Source organism: Panicum hallii, chromosome 1 (genome assembly GCF_002211085.1).
Source record: "Panicum hallii strain FIL2 chromosome 1, PHallii_v3.1, whole genome shotgun sequence".
Classification (NCBI taxonomy): domain Eukaryota; kingdom Viridiplantae; phylum Streptophyta; class Magnoliopsida; order Poales; family Poaceae; genus Panicum; species Panicum hallii.
The window spans coordinates 3176873-3203939 of record NC_038042.1 but is presented as its reverse complement, the minus strand read 5'-3'; the positions used below and the strand labels follow the sequence as shown (position 1 = coordinate 3203939).

General features: G+C 39.1%; 1 protein-coding gene across 1 annotated transcript; it reads left to right on the top strand.

The window, feature by feature from the left end:
* Positions 1 to 2538: 2538 nt before the first annotated feature.
* LOC112893082 (BEACH domain-containing protein B) lies at positions 2539 to 26057 on the top strand. Its single transcript, XM_025960246.1, has 40 exons — positions 2539 to 3006; positions 3595 to 3658; positions 4142 to 4346; positions 5291 to 5464; positions 5653 to 5967; positions 7242 to 7464; positions 8133 to 8186; positions 8820 to 9260; positions 9739 to 10054; positions 10169 to 10621; positions 10711 to 10869; positions 11001 to 11150; positions 11810 to 11965; positions 12075 to 12116; positions 12208 to 12552; positions 12699 to 12872; positions 13433 to 13593; positions 14101 to 14410; positions 14502 to 14907; positions 14994 to 15315; positions 15602 to 15790; positions 16169 to 16409; positions 16523 to 16726; positions 16798 to 17019; positions 17106 to 17282; positions 17374 to 17486; positions 18739 to 19194; positions 19275 to 19485; positions 19716 to 19937; positions 20027 to 20497; positions 20586 to 20888; positions 20979 to 21431; positions 21515 to 21561; positions 21660 to 21753; positions 21941 to 22147; positions 22811 to 22936; positions 23025 to 23393; positions 23480 to 23711; positions 24135 to 24883; positions 25513 to 26057. Exons 1-39 carry the CDS (start codon positions 2846 to 2848, stop codon positions 24830 to 24832), a joined length of 9666 nt encoding a protein of 3221 aa, XP_025816031.1. The 5' UTR covers positions 2539 to 2845; the 3' UTR covers positions 24833 to 24883; positions 25513 to 26057.
* The last annotated feature ends 1010 nt before the right edge of the window (positions 26058 to 27067 follow it).

The following is a 27067-nucleotide window of genomic DNA, read 5'->3' as shown; positions in this document are numbered from 1 at the left end:
ATGTACTTACATATTCCTAAGCTGCCTACCACAGATCAATGACAGATCAATTACATAGTGCAACTGAAAACAGACATGAAGCCACTCATATGTATGGCCATCCTTCAACAGTGGCAATTCCATCAATCCAGAGCTGTTATGCTAATTCTGCAATGCCACACTTCAATATGTATGTGAATTCTTCAGGAATGGATGCCCATGGTGTGCAAGGAGGATACACAAATCTTTTACTTGGAATTCATCAAGATGCCAAATCAGCTGTTAGGAAATTACATTTTGATGGTGTGCCAAACAATGAAAACATATGACAGTTGTTGTATTGGTTATTTTTACTATGATGCAACTATTTTAATTTTAAACTGACAGATTGCTGCTGCTGATTAAGTGTCAGCTAGTACTGGTTATTTCCTTCCTGGTGCTCTGCTGATGTTTAGAGTCGTAAATCAGCAAGCCGGTATGCTCCTGGCAGTGGCAGCTTCTGGTTTGCCAATACCACGAGCACGAAAAGCAGCTGGTTCAGAGAAAGCAGCTCTTACTTAGCATTTCATCAAACATTTGGTGGTCAGGGAACAAGCCATAGCCCAGCCGCCATCTCAGGTTGAAAGTCACGAACCCAAGCACTCATCCTGTGCTTACCTTGCGCTGCGAGCGGAGCGCGGAGGCGAGGCGCGGGCTGTCGTGGCGGTGGATGGCGGCAAGGGCCTTGGTGATGCTCTGCTTGAGGTTGATGACGGCCTCCTGGAAGCTGCCGTGCGTGTCTGTGAGGCGGAGGAAGGTGTCGAGGAGGCGGTCGGACGCGGAGGAGGCGGCGCCGGAGAGCACGACCTGGGCCGGAGAGCACTGCCGTGCGTGTCTGGCACTCGCGAGATGCGGCAGGCGGTCAAGCCCGTGCGGAGACGAGGTGGAAGTTACACGGAAGGCGCCTGTGCATGCGGCTGTGCGGTTGGAGCCGAAGCCGAACGTACACGCACGGCAGTCCTCTTTCGAATTCCTTTCTCCGTTGGATGAGTATTGCGGTCCACGCGGCACGAATCAGCGGCGGTGTCGCACAGCGGCCAAATGCGGCACCGCCGCACAGAATTTTTTTCCCCACAAAATACACATACAACAGGAGAGGCAATAGGAGTGTTCCTTTTTTTCACGCAAAACTCACCTGTTACAACGAATCCCTCGATGCAGAAGTGTACAGATGATCAACACCTCCCTTGCTCTCAATTAAAAAAAATTATAATTAAGCTACGGGAAGATGTTCATCAGTGTTTTACTCTCACCAAGTAGCCAACGAGATAGCTGAGAGCGAAAATGAGCTAGTCGCTGGTGCATACTTGCCTCTCTACGTCGAGGATTGAAAGTGCGGGACATTTGCATCAAGCAGAACAATAGACAAGAATGAACTATAACTGGTTCCTTTTGCACAACTTGGTAAAAGGAAATTTTGATCTTACAGAGAATAGTGCTATAGGAAAGTAAGATGCTAACTTTTATTTGGACAAAAACAAATGTTCTTTACCACCATTGCAGTTGCACATTGTTAGGCCGTAGTCCAACGGTTCAGTCGTTCAGATTTTGTCTAAATCGTCGCCTCCCTTGCTTACCATCATTCTTCGATCTACGACAAAGCTCATCTTGTCCAGTGACTCACATAGCTCCGCGCACCACCTCCATACTATTTGGTTGTGGTTCCGTCGCCACATCTAGATGAAAGTTACTATATCTCCACGCACGAGCTGGATTTAGTTAACACAAAAAAATCATGTCCAAAGAAAATCACAACTATGTCCTGTTATTACCGCCCCTCATTATTCCAATGAAAGACTAGCTAAAAGTGTATTCTTTTTTCAAGTAACAATTCTAAAATTTTTTTACGCTAGGTGAAACTAGTTTTATGCTCTGCAGAAGGTCGCTAAGGTCTTCTGTCTAAATATTGTAATTTAGTTGCTTTTATTAAGTAAGTAATGAATCTTGGAAATGATCCTACAGAAAATAGCAATTTCAAAAGAAATAAGTATCATTTAGATTTTGTAGCATTATTTAGTAGTATTAATAAGTCCATAGATCTTGCAATTTCACCGTAATGAAGTTGAGCTTCCATACTGGCTCGTGTTTAGCTGCAAAGGCGAAGCAAAAAAATCAACTAGAAGTGGACACTCGTCTAAGACCAATCTCAATAGAAGTGTCATGAGCATTAAATATCATGCCACATCAGAACATTTGCAGACATGACAAAGTCATTTATGAGAAGAGAGGAGGTGGAGCTTCATGGAACTCTCTTATGGGTCCTCTGATAAAGTTATTAACTTCCCAATCTTGATAACTAACTATGTGATGACACTACCCACCGAGAGTGGGCTAATATTGATCACTGTTTGCAATCCCACAAGAAGATTAATCGGGTTTCACAGGGTTCCCAGCGCAAAAAAACGCATAAACGCAACGCAATCACTGAAAAGAAAAGCCCCGGCCCCTAGCCTCTACAAAATGTTTCATTCTAATTACCCCCCCCTGAACTTCTCCCCTCCTGAGAAACAACCCCACCACTGTCCACTGCCTGTCTGCCTCCATTCCAGAATTCCAGATCCCTCCTCGATCCGACTGTTAAAAAAAAAGAACTCGCTCGCTGGTCGAAGAAGACCCAACCGGAACATTTTCCTTTGCAATTCCCCTCACGCGATCTCGCCGTCTCCACTTCTGTCACTACCTGGGGATCGGGTTCGGCTGGATTGGATTTGAATCGAATCCTGCGGGCTCGCCTCGCGTCGCCGCGTCGTCGTCGTCGTCCTCGCCGCGGCGGTGATGCGCTCCTGCTGCTGCCGCTGCCGCTGCTGCTAGCGCCGGATCGGGGGCGATGAACATCGTCAAGGGCGTCGCCGATCTCCTCCGCAAGTCGGCGCCCGCCTCGCCGGGGGGCGGCGCCGGCGCGGGCAGCGGGGGCGGAGAACGGGGAGGCACCGGGTCCCCCTCCGCGGACAGGGTCGCCGCCCCGCCGTCCCCCAGGGTCCGCTTCAGGTAACTGCGAGTGCATCGTCTGCCGTGGGCAATGCGACTTGCTTGTTTGAGCCGTGGTGTTGGTATAGTCAGCATTTGTTAGTGCACGCACCAGTGAGTTCGAGCTAGCTGTTGCATTTTCTAGCGCGCTTGTGTCCTCTGCACCTTTCAGCTGTCGTTGGTGAAGCATCGAGGTATCAACTCGTGCTGATAGATGCGATGGAATAAGCTAAATATGTTGAATGCTAACTGGTTAAACTGTAGCAGGATAACATTGTGTTGGCTTTTTTTTTTTCCTCTTCAACTTTTCCATGTCAGTGTGCTTGGCAGTTAAATATCCTTCCTCTCTAGTATCTAATCACATAATGGACGGTGCGTTGAATCAGACGATTGGGGGGTCAGGTTACCCTGGCTGGCTACGCCTATGAACACTTATTATGAGCTTCCGTTATTAGGGTAGAGATAAATAACTAAGTTCTGTTGATACTACTTGTTTGTGGTTTCTCCAAGGTTACATCGCGGTGAACTGAACTGTCATTGCTCATTTTGTTGTTACGACACTATCTGGTATGCTTATTTCTCTCTTAATCCTGTGTTATGTGATTCCAGTGACAGTGGTGAGGAAGGAGTTCTGAATGCACTTTGGCAGAAGTATGAGAATGCCATTGACAAGGTACCCGCCTTGCTGTCTGAACGTCCTAAGTTTTCCTGCACAGACTTTTGCTTGGACTGTATCAGATGTAATCAAATAGTCGTTTGACTAAATAATACGCATGCATCACTTGTGTCCTAGCATTAAAAAAATCAGAAGACATGTCCTAATTTTGGTGTATTAATCAATGTACTTCGTCCTATCTTTCAACAATTCTACATAAGTTAACTTTATTAAGTGAGCAATTGGACTAGTTTCCTCACTTGGTATCCTTTACAAGGACAGGAGGGGAAAAAAATTCAAGACTATGAATAATCAACAAATTTGTGTTTTTGGACCATATAGCTTGGTTTAAGGATGGCACTACAGGCCTTTTGCGCCTTTAGCGTAAGCATAGGTACACTTGAAATTACTAAGATTCTGTAGCATTATAATGGGACTCACTTCTTTTTTTTTTCAAAGTTAGATCATATTGCCTCATTTCGTTTTTTAACAATTTCATAGGCTGAAAAGAAGAAATCCCTGCAAATATTTGCCATGCATTTTGCAAAAGCATTTAAAGATTGGGAGCCAGGCCATATTAAGCAAACAATTGATCAAGAATCATTATCAGATGATACAGTTTTAGGATGCTCTACTGGTCATCCTTCTGAGGTCATCCTTATTCTCATTCAAGAGATTTCTCAAATAACTTCATCTATTACTGAAAGTAAGTGGATCTATCCAACAAACAATAGTTCTCATTTCTTATATTATATCATATAACTTTTGAAGTTTGCACCTAACACTACAGCTGCACCTTTTTAAGCTGCCTTTCATATGTCTGTCAGGATCTCTTTGCGTATTTTTCTAAGTGATTTGAGATGACCACAGTTAAAAATGGAGCATAATATTTTACCCAACTTTAGATATCATTGACTTTATCTAGTATCTACATTGGTATTATATAGAAATTGAATACTCGTACAGTTTAAAATTAGGTGTGTGCTTTTGTTTATGTTTGCAAAATGCCCATAAGCTGGCAGAATTTATATAAAGGGTTCTGGAAATCAGCTAAAATGCTGGCTTATTTTTGCACAATACAGGAATGCCATGGAGTGGGTTGCTTTTCTTTAGTTCTTATCCAGGCAGGGTCAGTTTCTTTCTAGTAGCTAGATAGTGGAGTGGGTTTGTTTCCCCCATGGTATTCTGCAGGGAGGCTGTCCGCGAACGGTTTTTAGGTGCCCTGAACTGTAATCTGGCAGGCCAGACATTTGTGCTTTCAATAAAAGCAGGACCAAACAAGTCTTTGGTCTAAAAAAAGAATACAGGAATGCCCTGTAGATTTTTGGAACCTTGTTTTTTGTATGTCAAGTTACCTCTCAAATGCTGGTTGTAGACGTAGTCTAAATGTCTAAGTAACATGCCAGTTCTGCTAAGCAGCTTGAGTATATCAACTTAACCCAATTCTTCTCCTTTTATGGCTGGGTGTTTTCTGCTCCTTCTGATGAGGAAAATACATTTTGCTGATATTGGTTTAATAGCAATTACATTCTTTGGTATCAGATTTAACAATGCACAATTGTATTTTTGACGTTTGTTATTCAGTGGTTTATTAGGTTTGGCAACTACAGCGATAAATTGGGATCTTACTTGTTTTTCCTGCATTATTAGGCAGCAGCTGTCCAGAATCCTCCACTAACATTTCAGAGTTATTGGGCGACCTGGGATTGAACACTGAAGGATTGACAGTTCTGGAGTGCTTGACAATTGTTACCCGTTCAGTGCATAACTGTAGAGTATTTAGTTATTATGGAGGTGTGCAGAAGGTCACTGCTCTTTTGAAAGGTACACACTCTTGGCTATAAATATTAACATATCAATATTTCTAGATCCGTTTCATTCTTTTTCCTTCTTTCTTTGATAAAAGTTCCACTGTTGTAGTGAAGATTATGACATGCTTACTTTTGTTATGGACCTATGTTTACTTTTGTTATGGACCTCGTCTTAACTGAATTTCTCTCTCGAATATTCAGCCGCAGTTGTAAAGCTGAAGACCTTGACCAGCTTGCTTGCGGCAGACGAACAACCGTCAAATAAAACTGTAGAGAACATGAGGACGATGCAAAAGGTTCTTGTGTACATTGTTACAATAATTTCAAACTTCATGGATCTGGAGCCAATTACAACAAGGATTTCACAGTTTCTAAAAAGCTCCAGACATACCCTATCAAGCGATTATTTGTCCATAGTTACTCCAAATACTTCAAAAAACTTGGTTTCTGATAAAAATTGGCAGAAAAAGGCCATTGTTTCAGTTATGGAAGCAGGTGGTGTCAATTGGTTAGTAGGTAATGTCTATCTTTTCAATGCTTATGATTGTCAAGTAATCTTAAAGCATGGTCCAATTCCAATTTACTTGATGTTTTTTGCTGATAGTTTCAAGTGCTTTGCATCTTTTCTAGAAACATATCCCTCCATTTCTTTTATAAGGCGTATTGGGATTTGGAGAAGTCTTTATGAGCATACATTGACTATAAATCTCTTTGCAATGTATTATCAATTGCTAAAAAATCAATGTTGTATTTCAAGATCTATCAAATAGGGATCTACTGATACAATTTTGCACAATAATCATGCATATAATTTGTCTAACTATTAGTTAATTTTTGTGAAGTTTGATTTTTTCAAACTCTAGTATGCTCTGTAAAAATAAACAGAGGGAGTATTTTAGGAAGGGAAGTATCATAGAAAAGATGACGATTAAATGTAGTTCCACTATGAAACTAAGAATTTGATAGAAAATACAACATGCAATGCATGGTGCAAACACCTTTGAATATAACCTGGGATAAATGGTCCTAAACTCCTAACGTGGCTTTGTTGATGTTATTAAATTTAGTTTTAGTAAAAGGAACTGAGCCACTTGAGGGCCAACTTTGAATGTAGTGAAATAGATAGCAATGCTAGATAACTAATCTGAAAAAGACTTGGACCTTTTCCAAATTATATTTATTTTCTGTGCCGGAGGGCTAATCACCTCCTTTTCATTTCACCATCCACTCAGAACCTTAACCGAGTTTCCTAATCAATCCCTTGTGTCAGGACAGTTGGTTTGTGATTAAAATTTGTCAGGAGTAGATTTGTTTGTTCAGAGTTATTTTCCCTCCACCTTTGTCATTCTACGTTTTTTACGGAGGTGGGTGAGAGTAAGATGTATCATGATACCATCATCGGCAGCACTGAGTTCTTAATTTGTTTATAAAGTTATATGTTCTATGTACTATAATTATGCTGCCAATAGATACCCAAGTTGCATTGAAGAGGTTGGCATGGAATAAAATGCAAGATTGTTTCATCAAGCACAATATATTTGTGAAGTCTCTAACAAATTCGTAGAGTCTGTATAACTAAATTTCTTAAATCTTGTAGTAAATATATTTTTTAAGCTGTGTTGAATGTGTGCATAGAGTAGTTTTTCATACCAAGGTATAGCATGGTTTTTCTATATGCTTCAAATGTCACTACATACAAGAAAATTGTTCCAATGAATTTCCTCTCGTTATATCATTTAAGCCATGTTTTTGCATCATTGGTAGCTTAAATATCTGTTTTTTCCTTGCAGAACTCCTAAGGGTCATTCGAAGGCTGAATTTGAAAGAGCAGTGGACTGACTTGTCACTCCACTTCATCACTTTATACTCTCTAAGATCAACAATATCTGAAAATACTCGTGCACAAAATCATTTCAGAAGTATAGGGGGGCTGGAGGTTCTATTAGATGGACTTGGACTGCCGTCAAGCAAATTTTCAATCTCGAAGCAGTCTTTTGTTCCCAGTGATGAAAGGTACGTGCTTCATCAGTGGCAAAACCAACACTTTGATGTAGGGGGTCCTAAAGTTTGGAATAGAGGGCAGTAATTGCAATTGATGAGAGGGAAAAAGATTTACCCTTCCAGAGGCTCTTTACATTCCATTCCTTCATTTTAGCTGTTATGCAGACATCATGACTAATCCTCTATGATTGATACAAAATTACACATTCCACATTCTCTCCTCTATTAACAGCGACTGCAGCTGCTACTTCAGTCAAATAATGAGTGATGTTTTGTAAAATGGTTTAACAAAAAGCAACTTTAACCACTGATATTCTAGTTTACTATTTGTGTATTTAGCATTTTTTGGGATATCGTTTTCTCATCCAATCTAGATATCCATAAGAAAAAGAGCACTCAAAGTTTAAAATTTTCAATAGCACGTATTATTCCATAAAGTCTTGCTTTTATTGGAGGAGTATTTTAGAGTAAATTACCTCCATTTCCTCTTTGGCCAAATAGCTATGACTTGTTATTAATGATAATGTCTGGCAAGCGACCTACGAGTGTTCAATAGGAGTGCTTTTGCCATTATAAGTTGATGGTGCATTGCAACAACAATCTGCCAGAGATAACCGGCTAAATATATCTGATCTTTCGATCTGTTTTGTTCTTCGATCTTACATAGCATCCTTTTGCAGGCGTGGCATTCTCTGGCTCCAGATACTATCTTTGGAAATTCTGAGGGAGGCAGTGTATCCTTTTTCATCATTTTTAAGTACGGAAATGAGTGCATTTGGCTATAGTACCTTGTTATTTTTTTATAAAAAAATTCTGTTATTTTGGAGCTATGATAGACAATCTACTGAATACTCTGAATTCTGTATAAGCAAAGAGCTCTGGATCACGGGTTGGGGAATTTTGTAAAAAATGGTTGCATTGGCTGGTAAGTCGTTGACAAGTAAACAGTCACATGTGAGGCAGCATCTTGAAATATTACACTACATGAACAATTATCCGTGTTCTTTTACGATTAGGCTTTTATAATGTTGTTGGATGATATGCACTAGTTTCATATAGATGAAGCATGACATATATAATTTAAGTTGTGATTGATGATGATTTATATTACTTATTATAATAGTGATTAATAAACTATTTTGCATCAGTTTTAAGTGAACATTACTATATGAAGGTGCAAGTCTACATTAAATTCGATTAGTTAACCTCGTTTGGCGGTACTGCCTTGTCTGACAAGGGCATACTGATAGGGCTAACTTGTAATTATGCTGTAACTGTTTTGGTCTGAACTTAGTATATTGTTGGAAATTTGTTGCCATATGCTGTTGCATGATTTGTCTTTCTTGTGTCCTTGACTGTCAGTCCAGTTTTGGAAATGTCAATAATTTGCAATTCTTGTGTGAAAATGGGCGGATACATAAATTTGCAAACAGCATCTGTTGGCCTGCATTTATGCTCCAGGAGTTTCATCAGCAAAAGTCACTCGATCCTCAAGCCTGCCTGAAACTTGATAAAGAAAGCACAGGACCTTCACCAACATTAGAATCTTTCTCAAATCCTGTGGATATTCTTGATACATCAGAATGGAATGAGTATTCTGTAAAGTTGAGCATAGCACTTTGCTCTTTTCTTCTTCCTCCCAAGGAGATAAAGTATTGCCCTGCTCCAACTGATGTTAGCCAAATTTCGCTATCCATCTCATTGGCATACTGGGAGCAATGTGTGAGGTGGATCATAAAGGTTCTTTCAACAGTTTTCCCGTGCATTAAAGCTTGTGCTGGTGAAACTGAATTGCCTTATCATATAAGGTAAATTCCTTCTCCTTTGGTGTAACTTGATTGATGGATCTGTAACCTACCCAAACTTGCTTGGGACTCAAAGGCTTTATTGTTTTTATTGATGACTATGGCTCTTCACGTCCATTATGTCCAACCTATCAAGATGGTGTGTATTAACATATGATATTTTCCAAGCTAAGTTGTACAGGTCAAACATCAATTCAATAAAAAAACTCAGTAATATTTAACAATTGGCAATTTTGATATTATGGTAGATAATTTTCACCATTTGAGCAATCTTCCAACTAGTTGCTGTTTGCTTTCTAATCCTTTTCACCTTTCCTAACTGCTCATTCTTCTGGCTGTAATGTTCTTTTTTGGACAAACAACATCAGTTTCTGCACGAAATATTCTTTTTAGGCATTTTCAAGTGATTGAACATCTGTTTTAATGGGACCCATTACTAAATTTCTTTTGCTGATGATTTCTTTGTTGATTAATTCTCCAGGATTTTAGCAAATACCTTGCAGCATTACATGCTTTGCACGTTTAGGAAGGTTCTCATTTCAGCACCAGCTCTACTTAAATCTTTTCGAGAGGAGGGTCTCTGGGATCTGATATTCTCGGAGAAATTTTTCTACTTTGGGTCATCTGTGGACTACATGAATCAGATCATTCAAGAGGCATGGAATGATCAACTTATCGATGCTCCCAAATCAACTGATTCCGAAAGCCTCAATGAAATTGATGTTAACATTCTTCAAGCTGAAGCTATTTCCTTCTTGGAGTTTGCTGCAACGCTCAACGAAAACTCAAATAACCTGGTATCCAAATTTTCTCCTGCCTTAGCTAAGATATTGCTTAGTTTATTTTAATTTGGATAGTTCCATCTTTTTTGTTTGCACCTTCTCTTTAAAATAGTCTTATTTTGTTTGTAGCCAGAATGCTCAGCTTTGGTAGGTGCACTTGAACATTGTACCTATGATCCTGGATTGGCTGGTGCTATTGTTAAGAGTTTTCATGTTATCCTGCAACTTGCAACGGAACAAACTCTATCTTCTTTCAAGTCAATCGATGTGCTTACTAGAGTCCTGAAGGTTGCATGCCTTCAAGCACAAGAACTAAGGAAGCTGTCCCATCTCCAAGATGACTTAAATGAAGATGGTTCTCGATCCAGAAATGTTCCGACGACTCCTTCAGATGAGAAAATTAAGAATGCTCGCACATTTGTGGAATTGGCTTTCAACCTTTTCAAGGATTATGCCACAGTATCTGAAATTGGTAGGATTGCAATTTTACATAATGCCAATTGTATAGAGTATTTGTTTGACTTGTTCCAAGAAGAATACCTCAGGAAGCATATAGTGGAGCAAGTACTTGCTTTATTTAGGGTAAGTCGTATTCACCCTCTTTCCTTATATTGCTCTTGATACAAACGTCTGGAACTTAGAGACTCTCTCCTGTTGTTTCTTGTAATCAGTTACCTCCATCATCAGCACAAGATCATGCAGCAAAGATGCACCTATGCTCCAAATATCTCGAGACTTTCAATCGTGTAAAAGAAAACGAAAAGGGTTTTGCAGAATTGTCAATCGATCTATTAATTAATATGAGAGATATCATAATGATAGATCGTGTGGTATGTTTTTCTCTCTTGTAAATATGAATTTGCTCCTCCCAGTACTTACATATTTTGGTACGGCTCTTCTCACCATTAATCCACATCATACCTGTCAGTTTTATTTATTTTTCACTATTATATTTTTGCAGTATTACCAAAATCTGTTTCGCTACGGGGAGTGCTTCCTGCATATAGTCTCTTTGTTGAATGGAACTTTTGATGAAGCAGTTGGGGAGCAATTGGTCCTCAATGTCCTTCAGACACTGACTGCTTTACTTGCTGAAAATGATGAGTCAAAGGTAACAAAATATTTGGCCATCATGTCTTGCATAAACTTGGCTATACCAGTACTTGGAAGGCTTATGCTACCATTTTAAACCTTTTTATACTTTCCTGGATGTCCTCCTGGGTTAGCATTGGAACTTAATCCTGCCGTGTTGTGTACCAGCACTATTAGGTGCTGCAGCAGTAGTGTCCACACGCTGGTACCATCCACTTTGGCTGGATGGTACCTTTTCTGGGCCCACTGGCACAACACTAGGTGGAAGGTAGACTATAGGATATAGACATAGACAAGGGGTGCACGCAACTCACCTTCCCAGCCCAACCAAAACCTTTAAACAAACTGATGCATGGATTGGATCGAGATGGGTTTAAAACCCATTAGACCCATGGGTCTCCTCAGTGCGCTGCCACCCCCGCATTCCTCAGCCTCAGCTGTGTTTCTCTTCTCTCCTCGCTGCGGCGCAGTTGGCAGCTTCCAGCCTTAGCGAGCAGACACACACCCAGACTGAACTTGTTCGGCGTGCACCCTTCCATGACCAACGGGCAAGCAAGCATCCCTTTGAGCTGGATATTTTGCAAACAGGGCAGTTAGTCTAAATATCGGTCTCTCCACTCTTTATTCGTGCTGTTATTTTCTTGATGTGATTTTAAAATCCTGGTTTGTCTTATCCAGGCTGCCTTCAGATTGCTGGTAGGTGCAGGTTATCAAACATTGCAAAGCTTGCTGTTGGACTTCTGTAAATGGATTCCAAGTCCTAAACTCCTGGATGCCCTACTTGACATGCTTGTTGATGGTGCATTTGACATAAATGAAAAAACAACAATAAAGGTGCGGAATGTCATGATTTTACCTGATTTGCTTCATTCAATTTTACCCCCCTTGTAATTTGTCCTGTTATCTGATATTTGTTTCTTGATTTTGCTCTTTCTTTCATCAGAATGAAGATGTGATTATGCTATTACTAAATGTTCTGCAAAAGGTCCGCCTCCCTCCCTCCCTCCCTATGTGTGCACGCACTGTTTATACTTTCCTTTATATATATATGTAAATTGGTGATTTCCAATTGGCAGAGCAGCACTTCACTCCAGCATTATGGGCTTATGGTCTTACAACAGTTGCTCAAGGGGTCCATTACAAATAGAACTTCTTGTTTCAGAGCAGGGCTGCTTAGTTTCCTTCTTGATTGGTTTTCAGTAGAGGAAGGGGATGACATTGTAGTCAAAATCGCGGAGCTAATTCAGATCATTGGTGGGCACAGTATTTGTGGAAAGGATATTCGAAAAATTTTTGCCCTCCTACGTGGTGAGGAGATTATTGCAAAGCAGAAGCACAGTTCATTGCTTTTGACAAGTGTTAGTCACATGCTCAAGGAAAAGGGGCCTGAAGCTTTCTTTGAGTTTAGCGGTCATGATTCTGTGAGTTGTGTTGATTTTATTTTACTATAAGCCATTTTGGTAGTATTTTCTTTCTGATAATTCTAATATGACCAATTTGTTCATTATGTTTTTCTGTCGTATTTTGCATCACTTTGTATGATTCCATGTACTTTCATCGCCAACAGGGTATTGAAATAAAATCACCAGTTCAATGGCCTTACAACAAAGGTTTATCTTTTTGCTGCTGGCTAAGGGTGGAAAGTTTCCCTGAGAAGGGTATGATGGGCCTTTTCTCCTTCTTCACTGAAAATGGAAAAGGATGTTTAGCTATGCTTGGGAAAAATACTCTAATCTATGAGGTAATTTTCGCCTTATGCTTATGCTGACTTTTTATTCTATTTTGCTAGTGCTCCTTTTCTTTCATCAACTATGGTTTATCCTCAGCCCAAAAAATTCTTTGGCTAGTGGAAACTGTTTCTAATGCAAACAACTAGAGGATTAATTTGATTGCCAGCTTGCAAGTGGCAACTGAATTGGGTGAAAATTCAACAGTGTCTTGCTGGTATTCTCATGACAGTCCTTGTTGAGTTAAGCAACTGATTTGAAGAAATGTCCTTCATTCCACTGACTAATCTATGAAAATGTAATGCTTACCTGAGATCAATACGTTTCTAACACAAACATGATTATGATTGGCGCTTCTTTTAGATGCTATGCTTCTATTGGCTAATCCTAGTTATGTAGTAGTGTTACCAATACAATTATTTCGAGGCATTTTTCGCATAAGAACCTTTCTTTGCCACGGTTGCACATGTATGCATATATTGGCATAAACTCTCTGCATGACCTCAACTGTCAAGTAAATAGAATCTTGATCTTGGCATTAATATATATCAAATTACCTTCCCACACTCTGCAGTCTGTCAGTCCAAAGCATCAGTGTGTTTTGTTACCTCTGAGCCTCCCTATGAAGCAGTGGAAATTCCTTTGTGTAACTCATACAATTGGGAGAACCTTCTCTGGAGGGAGCCAGCTGAGATGCTATGTAGATGGTGATCTAGTATCAAGTGAAAAGTGCAGGTAAGTCAAATTGTCACTCTTTTGCTACATGATTTGCGTTCTGGGGTTCAATTGTGTTTCAATTATCAGAACTAAGTGTATTCCGATTATCAGGACTAGGTATTTACCAATAATCTTCAATACTTTCATGTCCACTAATCACAATAGCTGTTGTCTTTCTCAGTACATAGGAGTGTTAGGCATGTGTTGGAGGAGGAATATTGGACAGTAACAACTCAGAGTAATAAAATCTGTTTGCAACACCATATTTGAGATGGACTGCTGCTACTAACAGTCTCAAGATTGTAAATCTCTGTTAGTTCTCATGGTCATACAAGAATGGTATTACTGCTAATTATCTCAAACATTCAACAAAAAAACTAATAAGTACATGACCAGATAGCAGAAAAATTAGCTGTTGCATATCTTATGAACTCATTTGGTAGGCTTAACAAGTTTGGTATGTTTGTGATATCCTATTCCTAACCTATTAATAGTTTCCTCTGATCATTCTTTTGCCACTTTCAGGTATGCAAAAGTAAATGAAGTAATGACTCGCTGCAGTGTTGGTACAGAATTGATGCCCATTGGTGAAGAACCTTCTTCTCTTGGTTTTGAGAGCACCTTTGCTTTTACTGGTCAAATGGGCCCAGTTTATGCATTTTCAGATGCTCTCTCTCCTGAACAAATAAGGGGCATTTATAACCTAGGACCAAGTTACATGTACTCTTTCCTTGGTGATCAAAACTTGCTTACAAATGATGACTCACTGTACAAAGGAATACTTGATGCAAGGGATGGCGTTTCATCAAAAATGATTTTTGGCTTGAACGCACAGGTTTGAGGCCACATCTAAGAATTATGTACTATTTTTCCAACACAATGCTGGAATTAGGTATTTAAATATTTATCCTTTCCATTCTCTCCAGGCTAGTAACAATAGGGCTTTGTTTAATGTGTCATCTGTATTGGATGGTCTTGACAAGAGTAAGTTTGAGGCAACCACTATGGGTGGGACAAAGTTATGTGCAAGGCGCCTGCTGCAAGAAATAATTTATTGTGTTGGTGGTGTATCTGTATTTTTCCCTCTTTTGATCCACTTCGATGATGCTGCGGTTCAGAATGGAGAGTCAGTCGCCCATGATGAATTGGCTGGTCAAGTTATTGAGCTTGTTGCTTCTGTTCTTGATGGAAATATAGCAAATCAGCAACAGATGCATCTTCTTTCTGGATTCTCTATTTTGGGCTTCTTGTTCCAATCTGTTTCACCACAGCTATTGAATTTCAAGACTCTTTCAGCATCGAAGTACATGTTTACTGTTTTGAAGAATTCTGGTGCTCTCTCTCTCTCTGCTTATCTGCTTATATATTTTCCTATTTGTTTGGAAGGGTGTATATAAGTAGCTTATCTGCTTTTTCAGGCATGTCAGAGATTCTATTGAAAGATGCTCTTTCACAATTTTACTTGAATCCACATATCTGGGCATATGCGACCTATGAAGTACAGAGAGAACATTATTTGTTTCTGATACAATACTTTGAAGCTGATGGGAAGTTTTTACCAATATTATGTGGGCTCCCTAGGATCATTGATGTTGTTCGGCAGTTCTATTCAGAAAAGGTAGATTCTAGGTCTTCTAAGCCTTTGCTGGTTAGCAAAAAGGTGATCGGAGAGAGACCAAGCATGGAACAAATTCGCAAGATCCGACTTCTCCTGTTGAGTCTCGCAGAAATGAGCTTAAAGTAAAGTACTTCCAACCGTTCATCACAGATGCTCATGTGTTTTCTCTCCATAAGCACTCCCTAATTGCGACATGCCCTCACCTTGACCTCCAACTAAACATTTACCCTCCTTTTTTCAACTTTGCCCATTGCCCTGCCTTTACTAAGTAAATTCATCGTTGCCCCTGCCTTCATTTTAAATGTTGCCCTACACACAGTGCTGAATCTTCTTTCATTGGATTGCATATGCTAACATTTCTATGCATATTATTACGAGGTTAATTGGTAGTACACATATCTTTTACAGGCTAAAGGTTTCTCAACATGATATCAGAGCTCTTGTTTCCTTTCTTGAAAGAAGTCAAGATGTTGCATGCGTTGAGGATATACTTCATATGATTATCCGTGCCCTTTCGCATAACTCACTTCTACCATCTTTCTTGGAGCAAGTAAATTCACTTGGTGGTTGTTATATTTTCATCAATCTTCTTAAGAGGTAATGTTCTTTGATTTACATACAGATTATTAGATAGAAGCAAACAAAGCTCTCTCATCTAAAGTGTGCTTTGACACTGTATATTGTGAAATTAATCTAGATCTCACTTTGACAAGGTGCTTATGCTCTTGTCGTTACTAACTAGGACCGATGAAATTGCAATTCTTTGAGACGTGTTTTTCGAAACCGAACTCTTTCTCCAACTGCCCTTTAGTGTTTTAAAACGGGCCTATGTCTGGTGGACAATATTTTGCCTTTACTTTCTGTCATTCATGGGCATAGATGCAATTGCAGAACTTTTTATGTCTTTTCTCTTTCTGTATTGTACTTTTCAGTTAATATATGAGGTTGGGATTATTTATATCATTTGTTTGGCAGGGAATTCGAGCCAATTCGTTTATTGGGGCTTCAACTTCTTGGAAAGCTTTTGGTTGGAGTTCCATCTGAGAAAAGAGGACCAAAATTTTTTGGCCTTCCTGTGGGACGAGGGAAAGGAACAACAACAGCACCTCAACTGTTTTTCTATTCAATATCTGAAAGACTATTCAAATTTCCACTTTCAGATCATTTATGTGCCAGTCTTTTTGATGTTCTTCTTGGTGGAGCCAGTCCTAAACAGGTAATTTGACAAAACTTCGTAGTACGGATAGTACTATGTATCCTCTTATCTCTGACTTCCAATGTTAACTGAAACCCTCAATAAATTAACTGGCACATCTATTTTCTGTCCAGGTTTTACAGAAACGTGCCCAATCTGATGCTTTGAAAGATAAAAGCAGTACTTCAGCGAGTTTGGCTCCCTTTTTTGTCCCTCAGATTCTGGTCTGCATTTTTAAATATATTCAATCTTGTCAAGATGCTTCAGCACGTACAAAGATTTTAAGTGATCTTCTTGATTTGCTGGATTCAAACCCTTCTAATGTTGAATCTCTTATGGTACTTTCTAATACTATTTCATTAGGTCATTAGAAATCAGTTTTTTGTTGCTCACAAAAATGATTCGTCAGGAGTATGGTTGGAGCTCTTGGCTCGAGACATCTGTGAAGCTTGATGTATTTAGAAACTACAAATCAAATTCTGTAGCCAAGGGTAACGATTTGGAGACCAATGAGCTGATTCTTGTGAGGAACATGTATTCATTGGTCCTCTCCTATTGCATATTCTCTGTGAAAGGAGGCTGGCATCAACTGGAAGATACAACAAATTTCCTTCTACTTAAAATTGAGCAGGTTGAAATTATGTCATAGCATCTTTATACCCTCTTTTCATTCTAGTGACATTTCTGATTGGTTAATTGTTAATGTTTAATCTACAGGGACAGTTACCAAACTCCTATCTGTTACGAGACATTTTTGAAGATCTCATTGGAAGCCTTCTCGAGACCTCTTCTGAAGAAAATGTTTTCAATTCTCAGCCATGCCGTGATAACATCTTGTATCTTTTGAACCTTAGTCATGAACTGTTTGTTGACCAAATAGGGATTAAACTCTTGGTATGGCTGAGTGATTTTTGTAACAAACTGAAAAGAGTTTTTTTTTTCAGTTACAGTCCTCATTCACTCATCTAACTCTTCTCTTATGCAGTTTCCTTCGCCTGACATGTCTGCACAGTTGTCATCTGATGACTCTGTGAAAGAGGACATTAACTTGGCAGTTTTGGAAATTATAAACATCGAGAGCAATGACCTACATACAAGGTAATATAACGGTTCTGTAGCCACACACAAAATGCCACTTCCTCTGATCGCAACATCTAGGTTTGTCCTAGGTCAACCTTTTTTAACTTTGACCGTTAATATCTAAAATTTCATTGGATTGACATAGTTCCATTATAAAAACTACTTTTATTATACATAACTCTCTTTTTACTTAAGATAATATTTTATTGCTAGTCAAAAAATGACTTTCAAGACAAATCTACTGGACCTATATTTGTGATCGGAGAAAGTATCAAGTATAATAATAAGGAATGTATTTCTAACAGTTAATGTCTATATGCTGGAAATCATGTGCCAAAACTTCTGGTGTATAATATCATGGTTCTTTTTTTGAGAAAATTCCGTATGTGCCATTGAATAACTCCCCACTCTGGAATCTGCTGCTGCAAAAGCCGCACTCCTGTAATATGCTATCAATTTGCATAACGGATCCCTTTCATGCCATCAGAGTCAATTTAACCATCAAGTAGAGGTTTAAAAGGCAATTTTACTCCTCTTCATATTCTCATGAATAAGAAATTGAAAGGTTATTTGTGGTAGGGCCCTGATTTGTTTTTGGCATAAACGGTAGAAGGTTGGGTTTGAAGACAACCAGTAAATGGAGACCATTGACTTTCTCGTATAAAACCTATGAATGCGGGGCATGAATGCATTATGGTCATTTACACCCTACATGATGTTTAAATTGATGGAGCTGGCATTTTTGGGGGGTGGGGGGGATCGGTTTGCTAAAGTGACTGAATATAAGGTAGAGCAAGTTCTGCAGTGGCACGCTTCGGATTGGGGGTGTAATTCAGTTGCAGGCATCATTCAGGAATTATTCAGTAGCAATTGGCATTGGGAAACAAAACACTTTTTTGGGGTGGGTTGCATCTAGTATTAATTGTTGCAGAACCTATATAACATGGGTAATATAAGTTGATGTACCTTTTGTTTTCTCAAACACATTAGTTGATGTACTTAGGTAGGGTAGTGATTGCTGTAGCAATACCAGTCAAACTGTCTTTGCTACAGACTTTTGGAACAGTTCAGTATGATGGAAGTTAACTCTTACTTTTTTTTTATTATTTGAAGTCAGCTGTGTTGCTAGTTTAAGCAGTTTGATATTACCCTTCTGACCTGTAGTTCATTTTATATTCTTTCCACTGTTTGGTTTGTGGGCCATATAGAGTAGTACTTGTGAGCATTTTGTTTTTACCTGTAGTAAATATGCCAATTTACATTTTTGCAGTCTTCCTTGGAGTAATACATTTTTTGTCAATGGAGAACTGTTGACCGACGATTGGTGGAGTTTTTTTGACAAGATATGGACACTTCTGTGCTATCTGAATGACAAAGGACAGACCAGATTAACACCAAAAAGTTCAAACGCAGCTGGCCCGTCTATTGGGCAAAGGGCACGTGGATTGGTAGAATCTCTCAATATCCCAGCTGCAGAAATGGCTGCTGTAGTTGTAACGGGAGGCATCAGTAGCGCATTAGGTGGAAAGACCAACAAAATTGCTGACAAAGCTATGATGCTAAGAGGGGAGAGATTTCCAAGAATTATGTTCCACCTTATCATTATGTATCTCTGCAAAGCTGGCTTAGAAAACGCATCCAAGTGTGTTCAGCAATTTATATCATTACTCCCTAGTCTCATCTCTGAAGATGATCAATGCAAAAACAGACTGCATTTTTTAATTTGGTAGGATTCATGCTCCTAGTTATATATAATCATTCCCTGGATGTTAGTTAATTTGACAGTTTAGTAACTTATTACTGCAGGTCTTTAGTAAGGGTAAGATCTCAGTATGGGGAACTTGATGATGGTGCACGTTTCCAAGTTATGTCGCACTTGATTCTTGAAACTGTGATATATGGGAAGCCTATGCTTGCAACTAGTGCATCTGGCAGAGATGATTCTACTGAAGCAAATGTCAATAAGGAGGCTGGGTTCATCCTTAGTCATGTACAAAAGGACCGGGTTCTTGCTGCGGTTTGTCCTTGTCTTTCATGTTTAGTTCTATGCAGAAGCTATTTTGTGCTTCTCAGAAATTTCTCAACCATTTAACAGATATTTTAGCTCTCAAACTGTGCCATTTTGTATATTCTTTATTTTAGCTGGAGGGAGAATTTTTATTGAGCCTTGAAGGCTGTTTTATTGTTCAGTTTGCAAACAGTTCTGAAACAAAACTGTTGCTGAAAAATCAGTTTTCTGCTACCCAGGCTACTGATGAGGTAAAGTACATGAGGGATGCAAAGTTTGATCGCATGAAGCTGCTCCAGGAACTACATTCTAAACTTGATGAACGCTCAATTCAAGACGTTGAACAACTGCAAAGTTTTGAGGATGATATACAATTTGCAAAGACTGCTGCCATTTCTGCGGATGACAGTAGGAAAGCAGCTTTCCAGCTGGCATTTGAAGAGGATCAGCAAATTGTTGCAGTAAGTTGTGACCGGTCTCATTTTTACCAAACATGCTGTTATCTAGTATTTTTAAGATTCCATAAAAACTGATTTTTATTTCATAACAGGACAAATGGATTCATATTCTCCGTGCTTTGAGTGACGAGAGGGGGCCATGGTCTGCTGCTCCTTTTCCAAATAAGATTGTGACATACTGGAAACTTGACAAGACCGAAGATAAATGGCGGCGCAGACTCAAGCTCAAGCGTAACTATAAGTTTGACGAACGACTTTGTCAACCATCATCCACCAAATCTAGTAATGAGAATGTCGTCCCATCTGTTGACCCATCTGTTAGTACCAAGATACCGGAAAAATTGAAGCACTTACTTTTGAAAGGAGTATGGGGAATTACAGGGGACATCAATTCTGAATCATGTGAGGGCAACAATGATACGAGTGATTCTCCCCAGACTACCCCACCAGAGCACCACCCTGTTAGTGATACTGTAGACTCTGCAGATTGCTCTGATTATCATGCTATTGTTCAAAATAGAAAAGAAAGTTCATCAACCAGTGGAGATAACGATTATATTGAGGTAAGCAGGTCCATTACATACTTTCAGAATGGGTGTATTGTGTATTTGCTGTTCTTTCCTCACTCTATTTCCTTATATCATTTCCCAGGTACTATCATCAGTTCACTGTGTTCTTGTAACCCCCAAAAGAAAACTAGCTGGGCAATTGACTATCACACGAAACGCCCTACATTTTTCTTTTGAATTTCTGGTCGAAGGCACTGGTGGGTCATCTGTTTTCAATAGATTTCAAGATAAAAAAGATTCAGACTCCAAGAATGAGACGGGAGGTCTGGAAAAACCAAAGAGCAATCTTGATGGAGGACGAGGCAATGCTGCTGAATCTAGTGACACTCAGATAAAAAGTCAGTCTAATAAAATCAAACACCATAGAAGGTGGAAAATCACTAGGGTATGTCTCTTTTCTCTCTCATTTTTTGCGACTTTGTGTTGGTTGTACGAGCTAGTCACATATTTGACTCATTTTTTCCCTCATTGACAGATAAAAGCAGTTCATTGGACACGCTACCTACTACAATATACTGCTACTGAGATATTCTTTGACGATGGAAATGCACCAGTATTTCTGAATTTTGCCTCCCAAAATGATGCTAAAAGTGTTGGGTCTCTCTTAGTTTCCCTGAGAAATGATGCTTTGTTCCCCAAAGGAACTAGCAGAGATAAGAACAGTTTAATTTCCTTTGTTGACAGAAAGGTTGCCCTTGAAATGGCTGAGAGTGCTAGAGAAAGTTGGAGGAGGAGAGAAATAAGCAACTTTGAGTATCTTATGATTCTCAACACTCTTGCTGGCCGATCTTACAACGATTTAACTCAATATCCTACTTTTCCTTGGATATTGGCTGACTACTCCTCAGAAAAGCTTGATTTTAATAAATCATCAACTTTTAGGGATCTGACAAAACCAGTAGGTGCCTTGGATGCAAAGCGCTTTAAGGTAGGATCAGTTCCTATTGAGTACTGTCACTTGAAGTTGCCGTGTCCTCTGATAATTTTGAATAAACTATATTTAATATGCAGGCTTTTGAAGATAGATATCTTAATTTTGTTGATCCTGATATACCAAGGTTTGATAAATTTCATTGTATTCCTTCAAACATTTTTCATGTGCGCCATCTTGCCTGAGGCTCTCGTTAAGCAAACTTCGCATTCCTTTTTGTTGCAGTTTTTATTATGGATCCCACTACTCTAGCATGGGAATTGTTCTTTATTACCTTCTGAGGCTTGAGCCTTTTACTGCTCTGCACCGCAATCTTCAGGTTCATCCGTTATTCTTGACTCCCTGCCCTGCCTTCATATGTTATTTTTGCTTTTGTTCTTAAATCTTTACTACTGTGAAATTTTTGTTTTTGTATAAGTAAAAGAGGATTTGAATTTTTTTCTCCTATGGCTTATTTTATCGTCATGGTTCCGAAAACACCAACACGTTTTACGTATTCTGTACAGGGTGGTAAGTTTGACCATGCGGATCGTCTATTTCAGAGCATTGAAAGCACATACAGGAACTGCCTATCAAATACAAGTGATGTCAAAGAGCTTATACCCGAATTTTTTTACATGCCTGAGTTTCTTGAAAATTCAAATTCATATCACCTAGGCATAAAGCAGGATGGTGAACCTTTAGGTGATGTCGGACTCCCTCCATGGGCAAAGGTAATACATTATTAGTATTAATATTTTTCTCTTGCTCATGGAGCAATCCAGTACTGAACACTGTTATAACCTTATTCATATTCTGCTAATGCTCAATCATATTGTAACAATCCTGTAGTGGTGTCCTCATATAGCTACATCACCACATTCAGTTATGAATCTAAAATAATGAACTTTTCTTGGTGTGCAGTGAATTTGCATGATTATTTCAGCTGGGATGTGAATGTAGGTCTATTCTGCATGAAACCAAATAGCATTATGCATCATACTGTCCTAAATTTTAGCAGAAGATTTAAACAATGGTCTTTAATTACATTGCATATAGTCTCGTACTCTCATGTGTTGTATGTTAACCATTTAATTTGCTAGTGGGAGATTGCCATGTTTGCATTGTATTGGATACCTCCAAATTAAACATGGTGCGATATTTGACTTTTCATGGTATCCAACAACTAAGGCTGCTGATATTTTATCTTAATATAAATATAAAAGCTGTAGAGGAACATGATTAGATAATTATTTTGTGAGGAACCTACTTGTGTAACCAGTTAATTTTTCAATAAGATGCTATCATCTGAAAATACAAAATTCTGGCCTCGCAATTGCATCATATCATCGAAATGAAGTATGTCTTATTGGTTAATTTTCGTGTGATGCGTTTAGGGCTCCCCAGAAGAATTTATTTATATCAATAGAGAAGCACTTGAAAGTGAATATGTAAGCTCTAATCTACATCACTGGATTGATCTCATATTTGGTTATAAGCAGCGTGGCAAGCCTGCAGTCGAGGTAAATATATCACATTTTGTCAAAAACTTATCGCCCATGGGAGTTCTCATGCTTTAGCTTGCTAATTTCTATCTATCATTTGGAGCAGGCAGTGAACATATTTTATTATTTAACATACGAGGGTGCAGTTGATTTGGAGAACATGGATGATATGTTGCAAAAGTCTGCTATTGAGGATCAAATTGCAAATTTTGGACAGACACCAATTCAAATTTTCCGGAAGAAACACCCAAGAAGAGGTCCTCCTATACCAATTGCGCATCCGCTATATTTTGCACCACAGTCAATAACAGTGACTTCTGTTCTCCCTACCACAATCACCCCTTCATCTGTGTTATTCATTGGCTTGTTGGACTCGAACATTATCTTGGTGAATGAGGGGCTCATACTCTCTGTAAAGCTTTGGCTAACAACACAGTTGCAGTCTGGTGGAAACTTTACATTTTCTGGATCACTGGTATCTTTCTAATTGCACACATCGCTAAGGGTGGCATTGGTTTGTTTCGTTTACTTCCTTTCACCTTTTGTGTTCTTTTCTTGTAGGAACCTTTCTTTGGAATTGGTTCTGATGTGATTTCTCCTAGGAAAATTGGCACTTCCTTAGCTGAAAATGTTGAGTTTGGAAGACAATGCTTAGCAGCTGTTCAAATTCATGGTGACAATTACTTAATTTTGGGTGGTAATTGGGAGAATAGTTTCCAGATCATTTCTCTAAGCGATGGAAAAATTGTTCAGAGCATCCGGCAACATAAAGATGTAGTTAGTTGTGTGGCAGGTAACATTTATAAATTAAATTCCTATAAGCACTTTAAGCAGTTGTAGTAGCATAGTATTATTAGTGCTAGGAGTTAGCAATGCCTCAATGACAAGTGTTATGGGGGTACGTTCAAATAAGGCTTCCAAACCATTTATCTTATTCAAGTTTTCACTTTTTTTACTGTTAGGAAACCAAGTATATTGAACATAACTTTTAAACCTGTAAACTAAACTATACTCTCTCCAATTTTAAATATATGGCATTAGCCGCTTAGTCAATATTGCTTAGACTTATGTGCCTTTTCAAATTCACTACCTGCTTTCCTCTGTAGGCTTTAACATATGGAACAGTTTTTGTGCTCAAGAAATTTTATGTGTGTCATCTTTCTTTCCATTTCTTTCCATCTTTATCTTTAACACCTGGCAACATAATTTTGGGCAGTTTCATCTGATGGAAGTGTAATTGCCACTGGAAGTTACGACACAACTGTTATGATCTGGTATGCATTTCGAGGAAGATCAAATGATAAACGATCAAGGAATGCAAATTATGACCTATCAACTAAGGATCATGTCATCATTGAAAGCCCTTCCCATATCTTATGTGGTCATGATGATATTATCACATGCTTATTTGTCAGCACGGAATTAGATATTGTTATCAGTGGGTCAAAGGACGGAACTTGTATGTTCCATACACTCCGTGAGGGGACATATGTGCGATCTATTCGACATCCTTCAGGTGCTGGCTTGTCAAAACTAGTAACATCACAGCATGGTAGGCTAGTGATTTACTCTGATAGTGACCTTTCCTTGCATATGTATTCCATAAATGGAAAGCATATTGCTTCGTCGGAATCCAATAGCCGTCTCAATTGCATGGAGCTAAGTTGCTGTGGTGAGTTTATGGTATGTGCTGGTGATCATGGTCAAATCGTACTGCGCTCTATGCATTCCCTTGATGTTGTTTGGAGGTACGAGGGAGCTGGGAAGACAATAACTTCTTTAGTTGTGACTCCTGAGGAGTGCTTCGTGGCAGGAACCAAGGATGGTAGCTTGATTGTATTTTCAATAGAAAACCCTTTGCTTCGTAAAAGCACCATGCAACGGCACAAGGCAAAACCTTCTATTGGTGGTTAGTGGTATAGATGAAAACAATACAAACTCCTTGCTGCATGTTTCAAATGAGAGGTGAGTTATTATCTGATCCATGTACCTTTTACCACTTTCCTTTTCCCCCCTCACCAGATCTTTTCTGTAGGTCATTGATTTTGCAGTGTTCAAAATGAATCGTTAGTTATTCAATTACCCATAACGTATCCATCTTTTGGGCCCTTGAAGGGAGGAAAATTATTTACTGCTCTAAACATTAACTTGAATGCTTACTACAGTTGGCCGTTGGCTATGTTTGGTTATTTGTGTTTATAACTACTTGCTGTAGTTGGACAACATTTAGCTAGTTCAAACGAATAAATGTTTTATTGGAGAGAAATACAGTTGACTGTAGCTGGGCCATTGTTTTTCCCTCTTCTATGGGATTCAGTTCATGGTAACAAATGTAGGTTGAACTGCGTGTTCTGAGCTTTGACTATATTCAAATCTAGTGACTTGCAAAATGCTTGACTACAGGATATAACATATAAATTTTGGTGTCAGTGACGTTTGCCAACAACACTTTGTTTATTTCTATCCTATCAGCTACTGCATCAGCGTTTGTGGCCAAGAGCTTTCCTGTAGTGCATCTTCTTTTGTCGGCGTAACTGTATTTCCTTCATGTTTCTTTGCTAGGAATATTGATGAATTGTTCTAAAACTCTGTAGGTTATCTCATCAGCAACAATTGTAAAAGAGGAGTCTATAACCTCTGTACAAATGTACATATGGCATAAGATTGAGTTAGCATTCTGCAAAAGGCGTGCCGCGATCACAATCAAACAGCAGATATTCTTCTAACCGTGAAATGCATACAGTGAAATAATAATAGATTTACGTTGTTCCATGCTCAAGACAAGGGATGGGACCTTCATATGATACTCTTGAGATTGTAGGGTGGTAGGTGGTTACGTGGTGCATTTGAGTGTAATGTAACCTTTTTTTTGGGGTATTTTTGCTTAGGAAAAGCGAGCAACAATTTTCCCAGATAGAATTTCTAGGTAAATAGGTGTCCACTGACCTGTACAAATAACTTCACATTGTACTTGGAACTGATGGAAGTTCATTAGAAAAAGCATGTAACTTTCATAAGATGCTCCTGAGGTCAGAACAATCATAAATCTTTTGAGCCTGCTGTGCTCAACTTGTAACATGGAGAAGCAACTATTGCTTAACTTGCAAGATGTTGTTAATGCCGATTTATCGTTCTAATATAGTATCGGTTGTTCTTTTTATACCAAAAAAATTGTGCTATGCACTCCCCAGATCAAAAAAAAAATGTGCTATGCACTCCCCAGATTCCCGGAGTGCATCAAATTTTGTGCGCTGGGAGACAAAAAAAGAAGAGAATAGTTCGGTCAGCAGGTCTATCCGTAATGTGCTCTTGGACTCTTTTATATCGTCCGGTACGGTGTTCGCTGGAGTCATCTAAAATTTATCCACTATCTTCTATACTGATTGCGACTGCAAGATCTGTCACGGCGGCGCGTGCATCTGACCTCGGCGCGTGCTATATCTTGGGCGTACCTGGCTTTTTCATTCTGTTCCTTCAAGAAAATTGCAGGCTTCGGATGAACTGATGCTAGCACTGCACTGCTATGCTACACGACACGTCACTGTTTCCGTTCGTAGATACCGTGTGATTATTATGACTTGCGAGTACTCCGGGGCTGGGCATCGGCAGACCGATCACGTGCGAGCTACTCAGACACGCGTGACTCCTGCTGCGGCCGACTCATGCATCTAGCCCCTGATTAGTTCACAGGGCGTAAACGCTTTAAAACTGTAAATATAAAATTTTTAAAGGAATCTTGCTAATTTGAAATACTAAATGAAATCTATTTACAAAACTTTTTGTATGGATGGGCTGTAAATCGCGAGACGAATCTAATGAACCTACTTAATCCATATTTTGCAACAGTGATGCTACAGTAACCATCCGCTAATTATTGCTTAATCATGGATTAATTAGCATCATTAGATTCGTCTCGCGATTTACAACCCATCTGTGCAAAAAGTTTTATAAATAGACTTCATTTAGTACTTTAAATTGGTAAGATTCTTTTGCAAAAAGTTTTTTTGCGTTTACACGCAATGAACTAAACAGTCCCCTAGTAGTAGTGGTGTACTTTATTTCAAAAAAAAAAGTAGCAGTGTAGTATTGGTTAGCCTGCGGAATCATGCTTTCCTCGTACTTGTGGCCCACAACTTGGACCTTAATCGC